This window comes from Hetaerina americana, unplaced genomic scaffold (genome assembly GCF_022747635.1).
Source record: "Hetaerina americana unplaced genomic scaffold, ioHetAmer1.1.p SCAF_4, whole genome shotgun sequence".
NCBI classification, from domain to species: domain Eukaryota; kingdom Metazoa; phylum Arthropoda; class Insecta; order Odonata; family Calopterygidae; genus Hetaerina; species Hetaerina americana.
Genome location: NW_027286985.1, coordinates 55,705,115 through 55,723,715, shown reverse-complemented (window position 1 = coordinate 55,723,715; position 18,601 = coordinate 55,705,115). Strand labels below are relative to the sequence as shown.

The following is an 18,601-nucleotide window of genomic DNA, read 5'->3' as shown; positions in this document are numbered from 1 at the left end:
AATATTCACAATAATTCTTTGAATAAAAAGAAAACTTTGGAAATATTTTGCCTTCACAAGTAAATTGAGTGGTAAACATACTTCTTCACAAAACTCCGCCTAATAATATATCATCAAATGGAAAAGTGGCCTTTCAATAGAATAAACTTCAGTTCAACCAACGCACACACAAGCATTCAAAAATTGAATCAAAGCCAATTTCACCGCAGAAGTCCCTTGAATTGCCTTTCTTATGAGTACAAGTTAGTGAATTGCATGGACTAATGTGATCATTATGACAGAATAGGAGCCAAAGAAGTATTATTTCATCTCCAACTGACTAGACCAGCATTATGAATCGAATTCGAGAGGTGCTTAATTTGCAGCTGTGTTTGGTGTCTGTATGAAAGATGGCAAAGGTGCATGTGCAGACCTCTGGCGCAAACTCCCTTTATGCCATTTTCGAATTCGTTCTCCCAAGATAAATAGATTGCATTAGTATTTGAAATGTACAATTTTTGTATAAAACATCAACTGCATTAATATTTCCAGTTTACTGAAGTAAAAACTACTTCTGTTCAAGAGCAAAATAATGTGTAAATAAATCCTGTTTTACACCAGGTTTGCCAAACAAATACATGTATTCAACCTTGTTTATTTATGTTTGAAATTATGTCACAAGCACATAAATATTTTGTTTTGATGTTTTTCATATGATTATTAGTAATTTTAGTTTAAAAAGCAACCACTTAAAGATTGAATCCTTTTCTCATCAACTCATATGTACAGTCTATTTAGTTAATATTTTTATTAAATTTCGTTTTTACTAAATTTAATATTTATACCTTTATCGTAGGAACTGAATGGCTGGAAATGACTCATCAAAGAAGAAATGTAGACAGTATAATGTGGATTATCTTCAATACGGATGTATAGAGTCCCTTATAAACAAATACATGGCAATGTGCTTACTATGGGAAAGGGTGTTTTCACATGAGATGGTAAAACCTTCCCGACTAATTGACCATTTTAGGAAGGCACATCCTTACAATACAGAAAAGACTAACATTTTTTCAGTCACTTCGTGAAAGACTGCAAAATTGCACAACACTTTCAAGTATGTTGTGTAATGCTTCAAAACATATTTTATTATTTATTTACACAGTTACGTTGCAATTAGGCAAATTTCCTGGTGGCAACGGTCAGGTTAGGTCAAAGATAACTACTAACAACGAAAATTACATACGAACACATAAAAACAGATAAGAGACAAAATATTTTTACATAATGACACTTCCACATCACATACAAAATGCCGTTCACATTACATACAAACAATATTTTCAAAACTACAATGAAGTTTATTACCCAGTGGCTACTTAACATTTCAACTTAAAACTTCTAAAATTGGATGGAAAGGGCTCAAACAAACCTCCAGGCAGCTGGTTCCAATCAATAATAGTCTATTTAAAAAAGAGTATTTTTTCTTATTGGTTTTTTGAGTCCTTATTTTTATTTTGTGGCTATGGTCGTCTTTTCCCTTAAAGTTAGGCTTTTCTATCCCTTGCCATAAGTCTTCCCACGCTTCGTCCTTTTTAACAATTCTATACATCGCGCCTAACCTACTCCTTTTTCTTCTATTTTTCAAACTCTCCCATTTCAGTACATGTAACATATCCGTGACACTATCTGTTCTTTTGTACCTTTCGAGTACATATCTTGCTGCCTTTCTTTGAACTTTTTAATATGCCCCGTCTCATATGGATCCCACACTATGGAGGAGTATTCTAGGATAGGGATAACCAGTGCCTTATATGCTTTATCTTTTGTGGCTACGCTACTTCCTTTTAAATTTCTCATCACCCAATGCAATACTTTAAATGCCTTCCGGGTCAAATTATCTACTTGGACTCCCCTCCCAAGATCCCTAGTTAAATAAATGCCTAAATATTTGCATTGACTAGTACATGGGATTCTTTCTCCAAAGAGGGTGTAAATTTCCTTTTCTGCATTCTTTTTATTTGAAAATTTTATATGCTTACTTTTACTTATATTAATGCCCATATTATTATTTGTAACCCAGTCACCAAGGCGATCGGTGTCATTTTGTAATATTACGTGGTCATTTACATGTTCTATCCGTCTGTATATAATGCAGTCATCAGCAAAGAGTCTTATTTGGGAATGTAAATTGTTTGGTAGATCGTTTACGTAAATTAGGAAGAGTAATGGCCCAAGAACACTACCTTGTGGAACTCCTGCTAATACGCTCGCCTCATTTGAAAATGTATCCCCTAATTTTACTTTTTGAGTTCTGCCTCTGAGAAAATTTTTTATCCATTGTTTTACCCTCAAGTCCAATGGTAACGAATCCAACTTTAACAATAATTTATCGTGAGGCACTCGGTCAAAAGCTGCCGAAAAATCAACAATTACTGCATCTACTTCCTTTCCTTCGTCTATTGCGTCGCCGATGTATTGACTTAATCCCAAAAGCTGCGTTTCACACGAGTATCCCGTTCTAAACCCATGTTGGTGTTTGAATAGCCATCTATTTCTTGCCCACCATTCCCGAATGTAGTCAGCGATTCTTTTTTCCATTATTTTGCAAACAACTGAGGTTATGCTTACCGGTCTATAATTGTTGGCTATTGTTTTATCCCCTTTCTTGAAAATTGGTGTAATATTTGCTTTTTTCCAATCATTGGGCAAGGCATCATTATTTAAAGTTACTTTGAATAGATGACTCAGGTACAAAGCTATTGCGGTATCACCCAGTTTTAGAATGTCAATTGAGATATTATCCGGTCCCACTGACTTATTTTTCCTCATCCTCCTTATTTTTTTCACAAAATATGAGTCCTCCAAGATAATACCGTTTGTCGAGGGCAGTAGGCTATTTGGTGCTGTTATGCTGATGAAGTTCTCTGTCATTTCTGAGCAATTTAGGCAAGTCTTATTTTCCTTTTTGTTTTCTATTCCCCGAAAAACTTCCGTAAAGCAGGAGTTGAACATATTTGCTATTTCTACAGTGTCTGTTACAATACCATTTTCATTAGTTTTTATATATCATATCACTGATGGTTTGCCTGCATCATAAAACATGTCACTATTAAATCCTAATCTGGAAAGCCACTTACAATTGGTGAAGAACTCATCTTACCAGCAGTAAGTTAAGTCCTGAGTACTGTTCTCCATAAGCCATCATATGATACAATAAATATTATTCTTCTAAGCAACACTTCAGTTCAATTACGAGTGGATGAAATGGCTGAAAATGTGGAAGATATATTGAACATCATCCTGAGAACAATAGAATTTGTATTACAGTTGGACGAGTCAACTTTGCCTGGCAATGAATCTGTGTTCTGGCTTATGTATGCTGTATTAAATATGAAAATCTACCTCAAGAATTGTTGTTTGCAAGACAATTAGAAACTGACACTAAAGGGTCGACAATATTTCGTATCATAGATCAGTTCTTCAGAGACAAAAAAATCCACTTTCTAACATACTTGCTGCTGAGACGGCTGGAGCTCTGTCAATGACTGGTCGTCACAATAGTTATATTGTATACTTGAAAAAATATGTACCAAATGTTTTTGCTATTCATTGTATCATTCACCAACAGCATCTAGTGGCTAAAATACTGAGTGATCACCTTCACAAGTCCTTAAACATTATAATTACAGTGGTTAACAAAATCAAAGCCCATGCTCTTAATGATCGACCCTTGAGAGTTGTGTAATGAGAACGTCAAAGATTTCAAACATTTTTTACTACACACGGAAGTTCCTTAGCTATAAAAAGGCAATTGTATAAGGTGCTTCCATAATCTTTCTCACATTTTCGTGCAGTTTTTTAAGGAGAAAGATGCTTTTGCAGTGGCAACCTTAAAGAGGTTAGGATTGGCATTGTATTTTTATCTGAATTATTTGTGAAGTTCAATGAACTAAATTTACAATTGTGGGGAAATGATACTAGCCTTATAAAAGCAAAATCTGTGGTAACTGGGTTTATTTCTAAGTTGCTTTTATTTAGGCACAACCTAGGTCACAGTTGAGCTTTATCAATTTCCTTCCCTGCTTAAACTAGAAGAGAAAGCTGGTATGGGTGATGGTGATTTGAGAGTCTTTAGTGACCATTCAGCAATCTTGCATAAAAATATGATGCAGTGATTTGAGGATCTTTTTGTGGAAATTCCAGACTGGGTGATATATCCATTTGTAGATATTGAGGAAGTGGGAGTATTAGAGGAAGAATTAATTAGACTACAAAATTATTTTGAATTGAAACTAAAGTTAGAGATAAATTATCAAGAGTTTTGGTTACAGAAGGAGGTTTCTGATCGTTATCCTACATTATGGATGGTGGTTAAAAAACTCACATTTCTGACTTTATATTTGGTGGAATGTGATTTTAGTGCAGTCAATCAGCTTATTTTCGAGCAGAGAAACAGACTTCAGGTTTGTGAACACGGTGATTTAAGATTCCTGCTAAGTAAAATTAAACCGCACGTTGGAAAACTGGCATCAGGTCATCTCCTTAAATGACTTCTAGACTATGAAAAACTATAATCACTGGTCACTTAATTATTTAACTAATTTGAACAAAGCCTCACTGGTTATTCTATTTTCATAAATTGAAAATGTTCATGCTATATAATTGCTTAATTTAAGTAAGAAAATGACATGTAAACTTCTAAAAAAACTTTATTAAAAACCATTTGTTTTGATAATTTATTTTAATTTAAAAAGTAGGTTCTCACCTAAGTTCCTTTTATTGTATACTAAGTCTTTTGCATAAATGTGATATGAAAACTATACATCTGTTGGATTGCAAATACACCTTTGATTAGTCATTGTTTTTAATTTAATTATTTCAATGTTCCTCATTTGGTTGTTTTGTTGTATGATTTTGATTATTATTTTAAAGCTATTGATTTGGAGGCATTGAGATGGGAATAGGTTTTTGGATCCAAAGGGGTGGTGGCTCAAAAAAGTTTGGGAAACACTGCTTTTAAGGGTAACATCTGTCATAAACGCATACAATTGCTCAGAATAGGAAGACTCATGTAGGAAATTCCATCTGTCATTCCATGCAAGTGCAACAGTAAAATGTCTTTTTCTAGTTTGGTAATCAGCATAAATCCATTTGGAACAGTATCACATTCACCTTGGGCAAATTTGGGAAAGGTAGAAATTTGAAGAAATGGAACTATGGACCCAAATGACAAAATTTAATGGTTTAACTTGGGCGCATAACACTCAGTGCACAAAATGGGCATATTGTGCGTAGAGTTAGTGGATGAATCAGTTGCAGACAATATCAGCATATGTTGGCACAAAAAATGTGAAATGAACATGCAAACTCTACCTTTTCTGGTCCTCCATGAAGGCAACACAAATTTGGTAATTGTTTGCAAATTTAATCTATAAAATGAAGCTATTCATTAACCTTTTAATGTAGTACATACTGTACTACATACAATCTGCAAGACAATGAGCCTTGGTCATCCCTTTGATCACACGGCAAAATAGCAGGGGTTTCCTTGTTGGAAGATGGAGTGAAATGGTCATAGCAGGGCCATTTAACGGAGGGCTGCATGTATATCAACAGCTAATTTGTTTTCTCAACATTGGAAAAAAACTGGATACGGAGCTGATTTCTTGCCTTCAGCAGAGGTGACTGTCTCAGAACAGATGATCCTAGAGTGAAAGAGGAATACAAGGTATTTTCCACATACTTTTTATTTGCCCATGTGTTAAAATAGTAGCATTGAATAAAAAGTGTTTGGAAAATACTAAGTATTCTTCTTTTATTTAAGATGAATTTCCATGTAGTCAATCCTGATATCATCAAGTATAGGCGATGCTAGAAACATATGTTGGTCTGTAGAAGTTCAAGGCAATCATTCAGAATATTGCATATTGTCTCTACCACTGTGACTCAAAAATGACATGCCAGGGATAATGGACATGTATTGGTTAATGAGAATTTTTTTTAATTCCTCTCATTCTTTCAATGATTGCAGGGACTGAATCAATGCTTATTAGTAACTCAAGGTTTGCAGCTAAAGTGATGCTGGGTTGCAGAAGGGCAGGGCTAGGTACAGTAAGTTCAAATCAGTGTGAGGAGTTGGAGAGTGTCTTTAAAGCAACCTGCTGTGTACAATAATTAGCCCCTTGAACATGTATAAAAATGGGCAAAAACTGTCAAAATATACACAACTTATCACTCAAACATATGCAAGATGAATTTTGGGTGGCTAGGTATTAATGTTGAGTTATCATCAATCATTTAATTAGAAAAATATTTAATTACAACCTTCTATTCTACCTAATCCTATAATAATTCTCTTATTCCCTGGTAGCTCTTCTGTTCTTCATCCCTCTTTATTAGGTCTACATATGTTTCTCTCAGCCTTTATCTTAACATCTTTCAATCTATTTTTCCTTCTATTATATCCTATTCAAATTCATAGTCTCAATGTGTGCCCAATCCATCTTGCTCTTTTCCTTGCTACATGTGGACTTTTCCTCTTCAGTGACCTTCATTTCTTGCTTTATCTATCCATTTAAACTTCAGCCTTCACCGACAGCACTAAATGGACAGATAAAGTAAGAAATGAAGAATTATAGACATACACCGATATATATTTGATTTATTCTCCATCCTCTATTCCTAGATTTCAAAAGCCTACAAAAAAATTAATTTGTTTTCCTAAAACGTCAGGCTTCCGAAATATACATCATAATGCTACAAATGAAACTCCTCAAAAATCTTTTCTTTACATTTCCCCTCAAAGTCATGCCATCAATTCCCTCATATATGCTAGTAAATGTTATTTCATAAATAAAAATATTCTCCTATGACCCCATTTCTATACCCTTTTTTGTTTGACCTAAGTATTCCACAAGTTATCATTGATATTCTCACACTTTAATGTTTAGCTCAGCCTTCTCATTGCTATAGAAGACATCACATAGTCTTGCAATTAGGTAATTAAACAAATACTGACATGATTTCCAGAATTCTCAGTGGTCAGCACATGAAAGAATTGGCGGGGAGTAAATGACCGAAGGGATGTCAAGCACTCGTCGTTAAGTTTTTGTACAGGAAGTTAACGTTTTCCTTTCAAAGGTTACATTTATAAAATAACTTAGATTTAGAATTTTTTAACGAAAACAATTTCTTTTCCTAGAAATCTTCTATTGGACAATAGATAACAGTCAGAGAAAGACGAGAAACATATTACTCGTTTTACATTATATTAGGCATTAAACATTTAAGTAGGAGAGTTTAAAGTAGAACAGGTGGATCAGTTCATGTGCTTGATCTGTTTTTACAGGAAAATGGCCCTAGCAATGGGTATATTACAAGAATATTTGCATCAATGAAAGAGCAGAAAGAATAGGTGCGCTAAGTAAAGATATGAAGATTGATAAAGACTTAACCATGGAAGATAGCACTGCATCAGTGTACTACCTGTTCTTTGTAGCTTGAGCGTAGATTGGAGGCTCATGTACGATTTATAAGTACAATTTTGAACAAACTTTACCATCATATTGCAAAAATCACTATGAAACCTGTTTTCTTATTTCTGTTATACTGGACTGTAAAATCAATTTTTAAAAGCCAAAGACATAAAAATTTTTGAAAGAGAAACGGTTATTTTCAAATATTAGTTGTTCATTTGATATTAATAATTAATTAATATCAACTGAATTTCCTGACCCTTGAAATATATATTCTCACTCATTTGCCTGAGGCTAAAAATGTGATCCATACAGAATTACTCTGCAGAAAATCATTCCTGATCTTCCCTTGCATCTCATATTCCAACCCTTTTTTAGAATACCGCAACAAATTCTACTGATGGATGCCATAACACTTATCCCCCTAAAATTATTTGGGTGCTTCCTATTCCCTTTTTTATTTATAGCTATTATATTATACATATATATACACACACACATGCATACATTATATTATGAATAAATAAATAAATAAATATATAGTAGTAGTTTTGAGGGGAGGCGATATATATACGTATATATATATATATATATATATATATATATATATATATATATATATATATATATATATATATACATATATATACATATATATATATATATATATATATATATATATATATATATATATATATATATATATATACGTAAATTTGCAACAACGAACTTGTATTAAATTTTGCGTAAAAAACGGATTTAGTGGCGCACGGACGTTGGAAATGTTGGAAAAGTGTTTCGGCAACGATTCTCTAAAAAAAAAGGTCGTTTACCAGTGGCACGAGCGGTTCAGAAGTGGTCGTGAGTCAATCGAAGATGATGAACGCAGTGGCAGACCATCGACATCGAAAGTCGGTGAAAAAATTGATAAAGTAAAAGAAATGTTGGTCAATAACCGCAAATTAACCATCAGAGAAATAGCGGAGGACTTGAACATTGCCTATGGATCCGCCCAAGACATTGTGGTTAATGATTTGGGTTTCCGTCGTGTAGCAGCAAAGTTGGTTCCAAAAGACCTCAATTTCATGCAAAAAAGAGACCGTGTTGACGTCGCAAAAGACATGATTTGCGAGGCCGAACCCGATCCCACATTCATCAAAAGGATCATTACTGGAGACGAGACGTGGGTTTATGAGTACGACACGCAATCCAGACATCAGGCAAGTGAATGGCGTTCACCAAATGAGCCGAGACCAAAAAAACCACGTCGTTTTCAGTCAAAAAAGAAGGCAATGCTGACGGTTTTCATGGATTACAACGGTGTAGTGCATCATGAATTTTTGCCAGAAGGCCAGACAGTAAACAAAGAGTATTATTTGGGCGTTATGAGACGTTTGCGTGAAGCAATTCGCCGAAAGAGACCAGAAATGTGGGCAGAAAACTCGTGGATTTTGCACCATGATAACGCACCGTCGCACAGTGCTATCATTATTCGTAATTTTTTGACGAAAAATGCAACAAATACCATCCAACAGCCACCGAATTCACCTGATTTGGCTCCCTGTGACTTCTTTCTGTTCAATCGAGTTAAAAAACCATTACGGGGAACGCGTTTTAGCAGCCGAGAGGAAGTAATGGAAAAATCGCAGGAAGCACTGATGGACATACCGAAAACCGACCGTAACTTTTGCAAATGTCAAGTTATGACACTAAGATTTAAAGGGAATATCAACAACAGATGTACCAATTTAACAAAAAAACAGAACTCAAATCGGAACGATGGGAGCGCCACACGGTGGTTATTCCGGGAACTTTTTGATCAAGGTTGTATATATATACGTGTATATATATATATATATATATATATATATATATATATATATATATATATATATATATATACGCATATATATATATACGTATATATGTATATATATATATATATATACGTATATATATATATATATATATATATATATATATATATATATATATATATATATATATATAAATAATAAACACCATATTCTTCTGATATTTCATCTTCTTCAAGAATCTGTTTGGACATTTGCAGAGATCCGTATTTCCATAATTCTATCACAATTCCAGTTGGCTTTCCATTTCTTACCTCCCTTAATTTCTTTCATCCTTCCTCCTAAAATGAGCTCTACATGCTATTCTCTATTCCGTATTTTCCCAACTAATAGTTCTTTGAACTGCTGTTTCAATTGCACCATAAAAACAGTAGAGTTAGCACAGGATTGTTTGTCATGCTGATTTTTCATAGCATACTCCAGGATTCTGCAGATCTTTTATCTCCCAATAAATGATCTATTTCCCTGCATAATTTTTCCCGTGCATCTTCCTTTCATTTTGTATTAAGTTTATTGACCTTATGGGTTGAATTATCTCCATTTAAATCTTAAAACAATCCTTGAGTTTTACCTTTTCTGATGCAGTTTCTTTTATTCAATCACAAATTCCAGTGATTTTACAGTCACCATTCAGCTCTTCCTTTATTTATTCTCTCCCTTCCTAAAGCTTCTTTAGCTGTTGAAATGGAATAAAGAGCTTTGCAATTCGGTAAACTTTATTTAAGACACAGCCTAGGTTTTTATTTTAGACGTCATCATCAGGAGATGATGATGATGATCTGATGATGATGTCCAACATCAAAACCAAGGTTGTGTCAGAAATAAAGTTTGTTGAATTACAAAGCTCCTTATTTCATTTCAATATGTTGTGTGAATTCTATAAAGTTATGCCAACGACAACAAACTTCTTCAGCTGCTTCCACAATTGATTACTTCACAAAACCACATGATTTTTTAGCATTCCAATCCTCATTGGCTGCTAGCAGTCTTTTCTTGAGTCTGTGTTGATATAAATATTTCACTCTTTCTTCCTGCGACAGAATATATTTTATTTTAGCCATAACTGGAAAAATCTTTTCTGAAATAACTAGGTGATGAACCGATTCATACTCTGTTCTTCACTTTACTCTAAAATCCTGTTATTTGATTAAACACTATTTTATTGCAATGATATAGTCTATAGTTGATTGAAGTTTTCTGGATAGATTAAATTAATGGAAGTATACCTAAGAATTTCTTTATGCTAACATTTTTTATTCATAAGAACAGAACTTCTCTTTGCAAAATTCAATCTGTTCCTATTTTCATTTTCTGTGTCTTCTCCCCAAGGACACAACCACTACATCATTTATTCTCTTTTATACTCTTTCATTACCCATTATTAATAACTTATGTTCATCTGAGCAGCCAGATACCACTTCTCCAAAGTAAGTCCTTGAAAAAATCTCTAGTTGGAGCATTTTCATTAGGGCAATATACCCCTATTACTTTCAATTACATGTCATACACATGCATTGTTATTCTTATTATCCTAACATTAGCTTCCTTCCAACTCTTCCTTCCTTCATCTTCTAGTTTCCATTCCTTTATTTGCAAGAACAGCTACCCAACATTTTGATCTACAAGTTTTTTTCTACTGCACTTCAGAAAAGAATATAACCACCAATCAATTCCTGTCCTTAGTTCTTCTTTTTCATTCCTGTTATCACCATGATATCTACCCCTAATGGTTAGTTCAATTTTTTGATATTTTCTTAATTTTTCCACTCAATCCCTATACATGCCATTTTCCATAAATCAAGGTCCTATTTCACAACCAAAGTCATTGTTTGTCAATCCATTTGACTTATTTTCTTTGGGAAATGTCAACACATTATTTTTAATGGGGTGGGGTGTGAACCCTCCACCAAGTGATAGGTGTTAATTTTGCAATTTTCTCACAATTTAAACAAATACTATTATCAATAGTCTTCCTGGATAGGGTAGAATTTTTTGATGGGCCTACCACTGCACTTTGATCCCCCATCACTATTATTAGTTTTCTTTCAAGTACATTCTCAATAATTATGTCCACCTGATCATAAACACTATCCACTTATATTTCTCTGCTGCTTGTAGGCATTCACTCCCAGATTACCACTATATTGACTGGGTCTACTGCTAATGCTACAAACAATACTCGGCCTTTCACCTGTTCCATATTCAATACAACTCTCTTTAGTTCTGTATTAACTACTATAGCTACCACACATTGATTTGCTACCCCTCTGTTCCTTATTACCCTGTAACTGCCAGCCCCAGTGGCAGTGGGGTAACGCCCTTTCCTGCTGATCCAAAAGTTGTGGTTTTGAGTCCCGTCTAGGTGGGTTTTTCTCCGCCCAAGGCATGGATGTTTGTGATTGTCTTCATTGTACTTCATTGTACCTGTAATGTGTAGGGGTGAGGTGGAAGAAAGGACTATAAGGTCTCAATCTCACCCAAATAAACTCATAAAATAAATAAATAACTATGGCTCCAATAATCCCCACCTTTCTTTATTCTGATCTTTCCTCCTTACTTGTACAGACCCTAAAAAGTCAAAACTTTCTCCCTACATCTTTTGTTTAATGTTTTCAAACTTCCCTGCCCTTAGCATCATCCTGACATTCCAAGTTCCTATTTGATACCAATGACCCTCTTCTGCATCTTCTTTCCTGCTGCCAGTCACTTCACTGTACAAAGATATCGATGTGTTGTTAACCTTGGAGGCCTTTCCTCCTGCATTGCCCCCATGGGTACAGTCCTGTAGTTTCTAGGTCTCATGTTTTTATTTGTATCATCATATTTTTTCCTGTCATGATGTTTGTAATGTGACATCATCAATAAAATTTTCACATGATTTTCACAGCTTGATGGATCCAAGGAAAATGCAACTCCTCCACCATGCCAAAGTTTTAGTCCATAGAGAGGGTAAAAACTATGTACGACAAAATTCTCACTCATGCTCTCAGTACTATCTACCACCACATCATTCTCTCAGCGTTCTCTAAATCTTCCATTTTTAAGTTTTTCCATGTTGATATATATCATAAGTTATTAAATCATGTTACAATACATCATTTTACAACAATTGCTTCTTAAGGAAATGAAATGAACTCATTTTGCTGTATTTTAAATTCCATCCAAACATTATGTAATTTATTTTATCTTCCACGATACTCTGGAGCCTCTGTGCCAGTAAAGGTTATTGAGTGAGGATCAAACCCCCATTTTTGCAACATTTAATTGGTATTAGTAGTAGTTTTTAGGGGAAGCAACTAACAGCTGAGGTTATTTGCGCCATTAGGGATGGACAAGAAAGGATGAAGGGTGGAGTAAAACTTGGTGATGGCATTAGCCTACTCTTAACGAAAGGTGCCAAGGGGCCCGCAGCTCAATGTCCCATCCGACGGACATTGCACTCACTCAAAGTGCTCAAAGCAGCTGAAGTAAGGACCGCAATACCACTAAAAATATCTTCCACCTCTGGAATTCAAACCCAGTCCCTCTGGGTAGGAAGCCAGTACGTTAGCCACCACACCATCCCAATCCTACATTTAATTGGTATGCACATTGACTTTATATGAAACTTGTACAGTTCGCACTAAGATTATTAAAAACTCTTTATCTTCATCAAATATTCTAATATTGTCAGTACCTACTAATTAGTGGTACTAACAATCTGCTCTACCTGATGCTTTTTGTTGTAAATCATCATTCTTCAAATAAATATCTTCCTTTGTTTATCGATTTTTTACCATTAACTAAACAGTGGGAACACACATGAAGTATGTGATACAGAATAAAATATTAAATGATGTGTATATTAGGGAAAGTCAAAAGTCTTTTAATATTAAAGATATTTTACCATTTAGGTAAAAGATTTATTTTACAAAATATAACATTTCCATTGCTTCGATCAGCATCAAGAACATGGTCTCAGTATTTGGCACAAATACAATCTTTCTTTCAGTTCTTAATTGCTATGTGATATTGGGTAACATGAGATTTCAACATCCCATAAACTTACGGGAAATAATAACCCTTTCACTTAAAAAATATATATTGAGCACTTGACTCATTACTCACAAATAGTAAATGTAGTCATTGGTTAAAATTTAAACATTTTCTCATGAGTAGTTGGGGTCAGGAGAAAATACTACATAGAATAACAGCCATGAAATTATTTTTATTTGCATGTGCATGCATGCAAATTTAAATGCTTAAAACTCTTTCAGCAATTATGTTGAGTTGTTACCTTAAAACAATTTTTATACATATTGTTAGATGAAATACTGAGCCAATCAAGGGCTTTAAAGGATTACCCCTTGACTCTCTCATAGTCTATATAATAATCTATTTTTACACTACATAATATTACTTCACAGAGTGTACACAAATTAATGGCTCAAACGAGCAGGAACTTTCTCAGTTCATTGCCAGAAAGACACAATAGCACATCACACTCATATAAATGAAATCATAATAACACTCGAGGAAACAGCCTTCTTATGAGTGCAACACATAGTAATGTGTTGAACCTTTGATATATCATTTTTTGAATCACAAATCAAATTTTTGGAACAGATGTACACATTCACCTCACTATTTTCAGTGGGTTGAGAATTGGCTGACTGCTGTTTGAAATTGGTAACACTGTAGGACAGGGCTCTGTCGTGCTCTCACCACTCGGGACCATTCTAAAACCTCTGTCCAGGAATGAAAGACCGAGGCTTGATGCCCCACTCGAGCCCGTGGAATCGTGTCTTTTGCCAGAAACCCAACCTTCGCTACTTGCAGCTGAGGAGGTACTCGAGTCCTGTGAATCACTACGGCGAAAGTTAGGAACAATCGAGGGCTCTGGACGACTCTGCCGCCTAAAGCTAACTACTCTCGTGTTTGGTTTGCCATTAAGCTCAGCACCTGGGCCAGCCATGCCAGAGATTCTCTGCAGTCCTCTGTGTTGAGCTAAGGGTTGTTCCACAGGTTTTCCGAAATTAAAGCGCTGGTGATGCATCAAATGTGGATATCTCCATGGGGACTTGGGTGGGTCCATCTCAAATGCACCATTGTCAAGGCCGGTCACATTTTGGAATTGTTTTTCCCTCTTAGATAGTCTTCTGCTTGATGGACAAAATATACAAATTTAAATAAGTATCCATATTCCAAAATTGTTATGTTATTTTTATTCTAAAATAAACATGTGTGTGTGTACATATATACACCTTGTAGTAAAGCCTTTGCATACATCCAATAATTTATTCATACTATTCATATCAGGGATTGGCCCTAAATATCCATGCAACCTTGATAAATAGTCATCATGGAGATATAGGACAATCTATACCTCCATAATGGTCTTTTAATTCCAAGCAAAGAAATATTTATAACAGCCAAATAAAACAAGGGTCCACAGTGCTTGTATATGCTGGAGATGGCATTATTGGCAGAAGTAGTTTTCTGTAGCGATTTGAGTGCTAATGAAATACCTCCTATGGTATATAAATGAGCAGCCTCCATAAAAAATATCCTGGGCCCTCTGCATACAAAGACATTGTATTAATGTCAACTTTAATCACACCCACTTGCTGTATTGGGCCTTTATCACATTTCTTGCTTGAAGATTAATGAACCATGATTTTCTCTTTCAAATATTCTTCAGAAGATCTTCTATTAACTCTCTTAGCTTCCCTCATACTGAAGAAAAATCTATAAAAGTAAACTAAAAAAAATTGTCCCATCCTCACAAAAATGAACCATATGGGTACATATCAAGTGGTAACCACTTAGGCAGTGCATGATGGTTTCATAGTAACAGCGGGTGATGTTTTTCTACTCCAGAACTACTTCAAAATCAGAGTTTAAACATTTTAGCTCTCTTAAAAAAACCAACTAGAACTAGTTACCAAAATTTTCCACATGACTCTAAATGAAATTTCATCAGATATCTGTATCATAGGAATAACTCCTTTAAATAGTTCAGAATTGGTATCATACAGTTCCATTCTAAATACACTCATTTAGATTTCAACTAATGATTTTCAATGCCAACTTTTTAGACTATAGGGGTTCAATTTCACTATCAACACAGTGAAGTCCTGTGGTGTATATCATTCCTGGCTATAATAATTTTGTAATAATTTGAAATAGAATTTAATACTGAATTTTCTGTCACATAAGTTGCATATATAACTGGATGTTATGACTCAATCACTTCATTTTTTAAACTTTGAAACTCTTCCTCTGCCAGAGTTTGAACTAGAAAATGTAGCCAATATCGCCAAAATTTCAGTACAGGTAGAACAAACAATTTCCCACCAATATCTCTATCATACCAACACTAAAACTATTTCATATATGTCGCCAAAATGTCAGTACAGGTAGAACAAACAATTTCCCACCAATATCTCTATCATAGCAACACTAAAACTATTTCATATTTTTATTTTAGAATTTAACTTCAATAGCTTCATATGAAATCCTTATTGCAACAATATATAAATATGGAAAATACTTTTAATTTTTAATTAATATCAGCTAAGAATGCATTTCAGCTAAGAAAGCAGCTCAATTTTTGTATGGTACCTGTGTTAAGACTTATCTTACTCGTGTCCATAATCAGATTAAAATCCAGTAGACAATATCAAAGGAGAAAGAGGAATCCTCTGATTGAAAATATATGTTCTATATGAATATACATGTTCATTGAAAAGAATTTTAAATAAACTTCCTTTTCTTAGACACTAAAATGATATGGTCTCGTGCCATCAAATTGCAGACGTTTACTTTCATTCTACGTGAACATTAAAAAATAAATCTAGAAAATGGATTAGGAAATGTATTGAATATCAGATTCTTCAATTGTGTTTCATTAAGAAATGAGTGATAACCAATTTACTGACCTGAGAATTCGTGATCCTAAACCTGCGGCAGCTGGTTCCTCGAGGCTGGCTCCACCATTGGCTGCAGGAGGGCCTCCAGATGTGCTCTTGGCACTTCCACCTCTTCGTTTGTTATTCCTTTGATAGTGATGACTCTCCTCAATTATAATGTGCCTGTCATATGGCGTGTCATAATCAACCTCCAGGATTGTGGAAAATCGATGAGGAAAGACAAGATCGACTGCTGCTATCACAACTCCAACAAAAATGCATAGTGCACCTAAAATTGCAAAATTAGAAAGTTGAAGATAATATAGAATCGCTATGGTTTCAATTACTCTAAAATCATTAATCAATGATCAATTAAAAAATTTTTGTAACTAAATTCAATGAATTCAAGTTTCAACTGATATATTAAAAAAAAAAATTATTTTCACTAAACTGAAATCTTCATTCAATATTAGTAGCATTTGTTTGAGGAAATTTCTAACGATTCCATCTCTCTCAAAATTTCTATTTAAATGATGAATCATTAGAATAAAACAATTTTGGCCATACCTCTGAAAATCTTGACACCTTGATCCAAATACCATTTATCAGCACTGATGGGATTAATGCTATTGGTCACTACTCTCGACAGTCAACAAACATTTAATGTGGGGTGTTGACGTGAGGTTGCAAGTTGTTTTGTAAAAAAATGTAGGCTCAGCCGTGAAACAAGATTATTATTTTAGAAGAAAATTGAATTTTGTTTCCTTTTTAATCCACTTGAATGGATTATATTACTTTCTTCTCCTTAGTGATTATTATCAGGATGGAAAGTGTACCCCTAAACTTCCCAGAATTTTATTTAATAGCCCTGCAATTATGCAAATGTAAATGATTTTAGATACTAAAGTACAATTTATAAAAACTTCACCATCCTCCAACAAAAGACCATTCAATTATCAACATTTGAAGATAATGAAAAAATGTAGAAATTACCATGCCACCTCAATTCCATTTTCTCAGAAGGTAAGAAGTAAATTGGAATTATTAAATACTTAAAGAATTATTTCATATACTTGACTAATTTTAGGCGGGATAAAGTGAAAAATATCGTGTAAATTTCAAAACGCTTAATTTGTAATGCAGTGTAAACAATTATTTAACTTTCAAACCAACCCACACGGAAATATTAGACTATTTGTATGTTTAATTTCCAAAAACAAAATGCCACCTTTCTTCTTTACAATTTTGAATTGTGTGGTCGGAAACTGATATCGTAGAGGTCAGATGTTGAATGAGATGGATACGATCAACGCATAAACGCCCCAGATGTGTATAATAAATGCCTCAAACCGATCGTTTCTAAAGAACGCCCCGAAACCCACATGGGGCGATTTCCCTGAGCATTACTCAGCCACTGTTTTTCTTAAACAATGGAAGCCATTCTCTTGTTGCAGTAAGTGATTTGGGCTTGGGTGTATCTTACCTGCGACGACCACCGCCCAGAAGCACCAACCGAGGCGGAACCTTAACACTCCTTCTTCAAAAGGCACGTGGAGTGGGTGGTCCGGTAACAGGATCGTGTACACGAGCACCGAGCCCAGCATGAGTCCACCCGTTAGGATCATTGCGTAGGCGCCGTAACGAGGCACAACTGCTATTAAAATGTTCATGAAAATCCACGATGCAAAGGCCGCCCTGAAGAAATTGATTGAGAAAAGAGAAAAAAATGGCTGCAATTAGTTGATAAGCTTAGACAAACATAGTCGAGCTAAGGCTCATGGGGATCATGAAGACGTGGGCGGGGTGGTCCCGCTCACAGATATCTGTATACACATATGTAACGTGGATTTGCTATTGAGATTTTGACGAGCACATGTAACGCGAGAGAGCAATGTTCACCGGTGGGAGATTTGATGGATAAAGCGCATTATGCAGACTAATTCAAAGACGAAATGAAATTAAAAGTGCATCGCTGTCATTATAAAATGTGTTGAGCACTGAATAGTTATTAAAGGAGCGTACACTACTCCGAATTTTACACACATTTAAACACACTTTTCTCTCCATACGAAATCTCCCGAAATTATCTATCCACTCTTGTATCACGCAAGTTTTGCAACTGGTCAGTTTTTCTTATTTAAAAGTTTACGAAGGCACTGCATAGGTTTTCATCATTTAAATCTAACTCAGGCGTAGATAGGCATCATTGTAGATAATCAGCTGGTTATCTAAATATATCACTGAAAAGTTCACTTAGGAAATGCAAACAAAATGCAGCTCGGTTTCACAGGTTTTTTTTGGAGATCCATGATTTCTCAAAGAGAAAAATTAATAACTCTTACGGCGTCCCGAATAGAAACAATAATGAAATAACATACAG

At 34.7% G+C, this 18,601-nt stretch overlaps 1 protein-coding gene across 3 annotated transcripts in view; it reads right to left on the bottom strand.

Annotated features, from left to right (window-relative positions):
- Positions 1–13,261: 13,261 nt before the first annotated feature.
- Positions 13,262–18,601, bottom strand: part of LOC139691988 (dual oxidase maturation factor 1-like) — a 350,529-nt gene continuing 345,189 nt past the window's right edge. For 2 of the 3 annotated variants that reach the window (XM_071589978.1, XM_071589979.1), the window contains 3 exons: positions 17,705–17,916; positions 16,252–16,510; positions 13,262–14,472 (listed from right to left, as the gene is read on the bottom strand). In XM_071589978.1, the coding sequence (XP_071446079.1) occupies positions 13,947–14,472; positions 16,252–16,510; positions 17,705–17,916 (997 nt within the window). In that variant the 3' untranslated portion in view covers positions 13,262–13,946. The remainder of the gene's footprint in view (positions 14,473–16,251; positions 16,511–17,704; positions 17,917–18,601) is intronic. The other variant, XM_071589980.1, reaches the window with a different exon arrangement.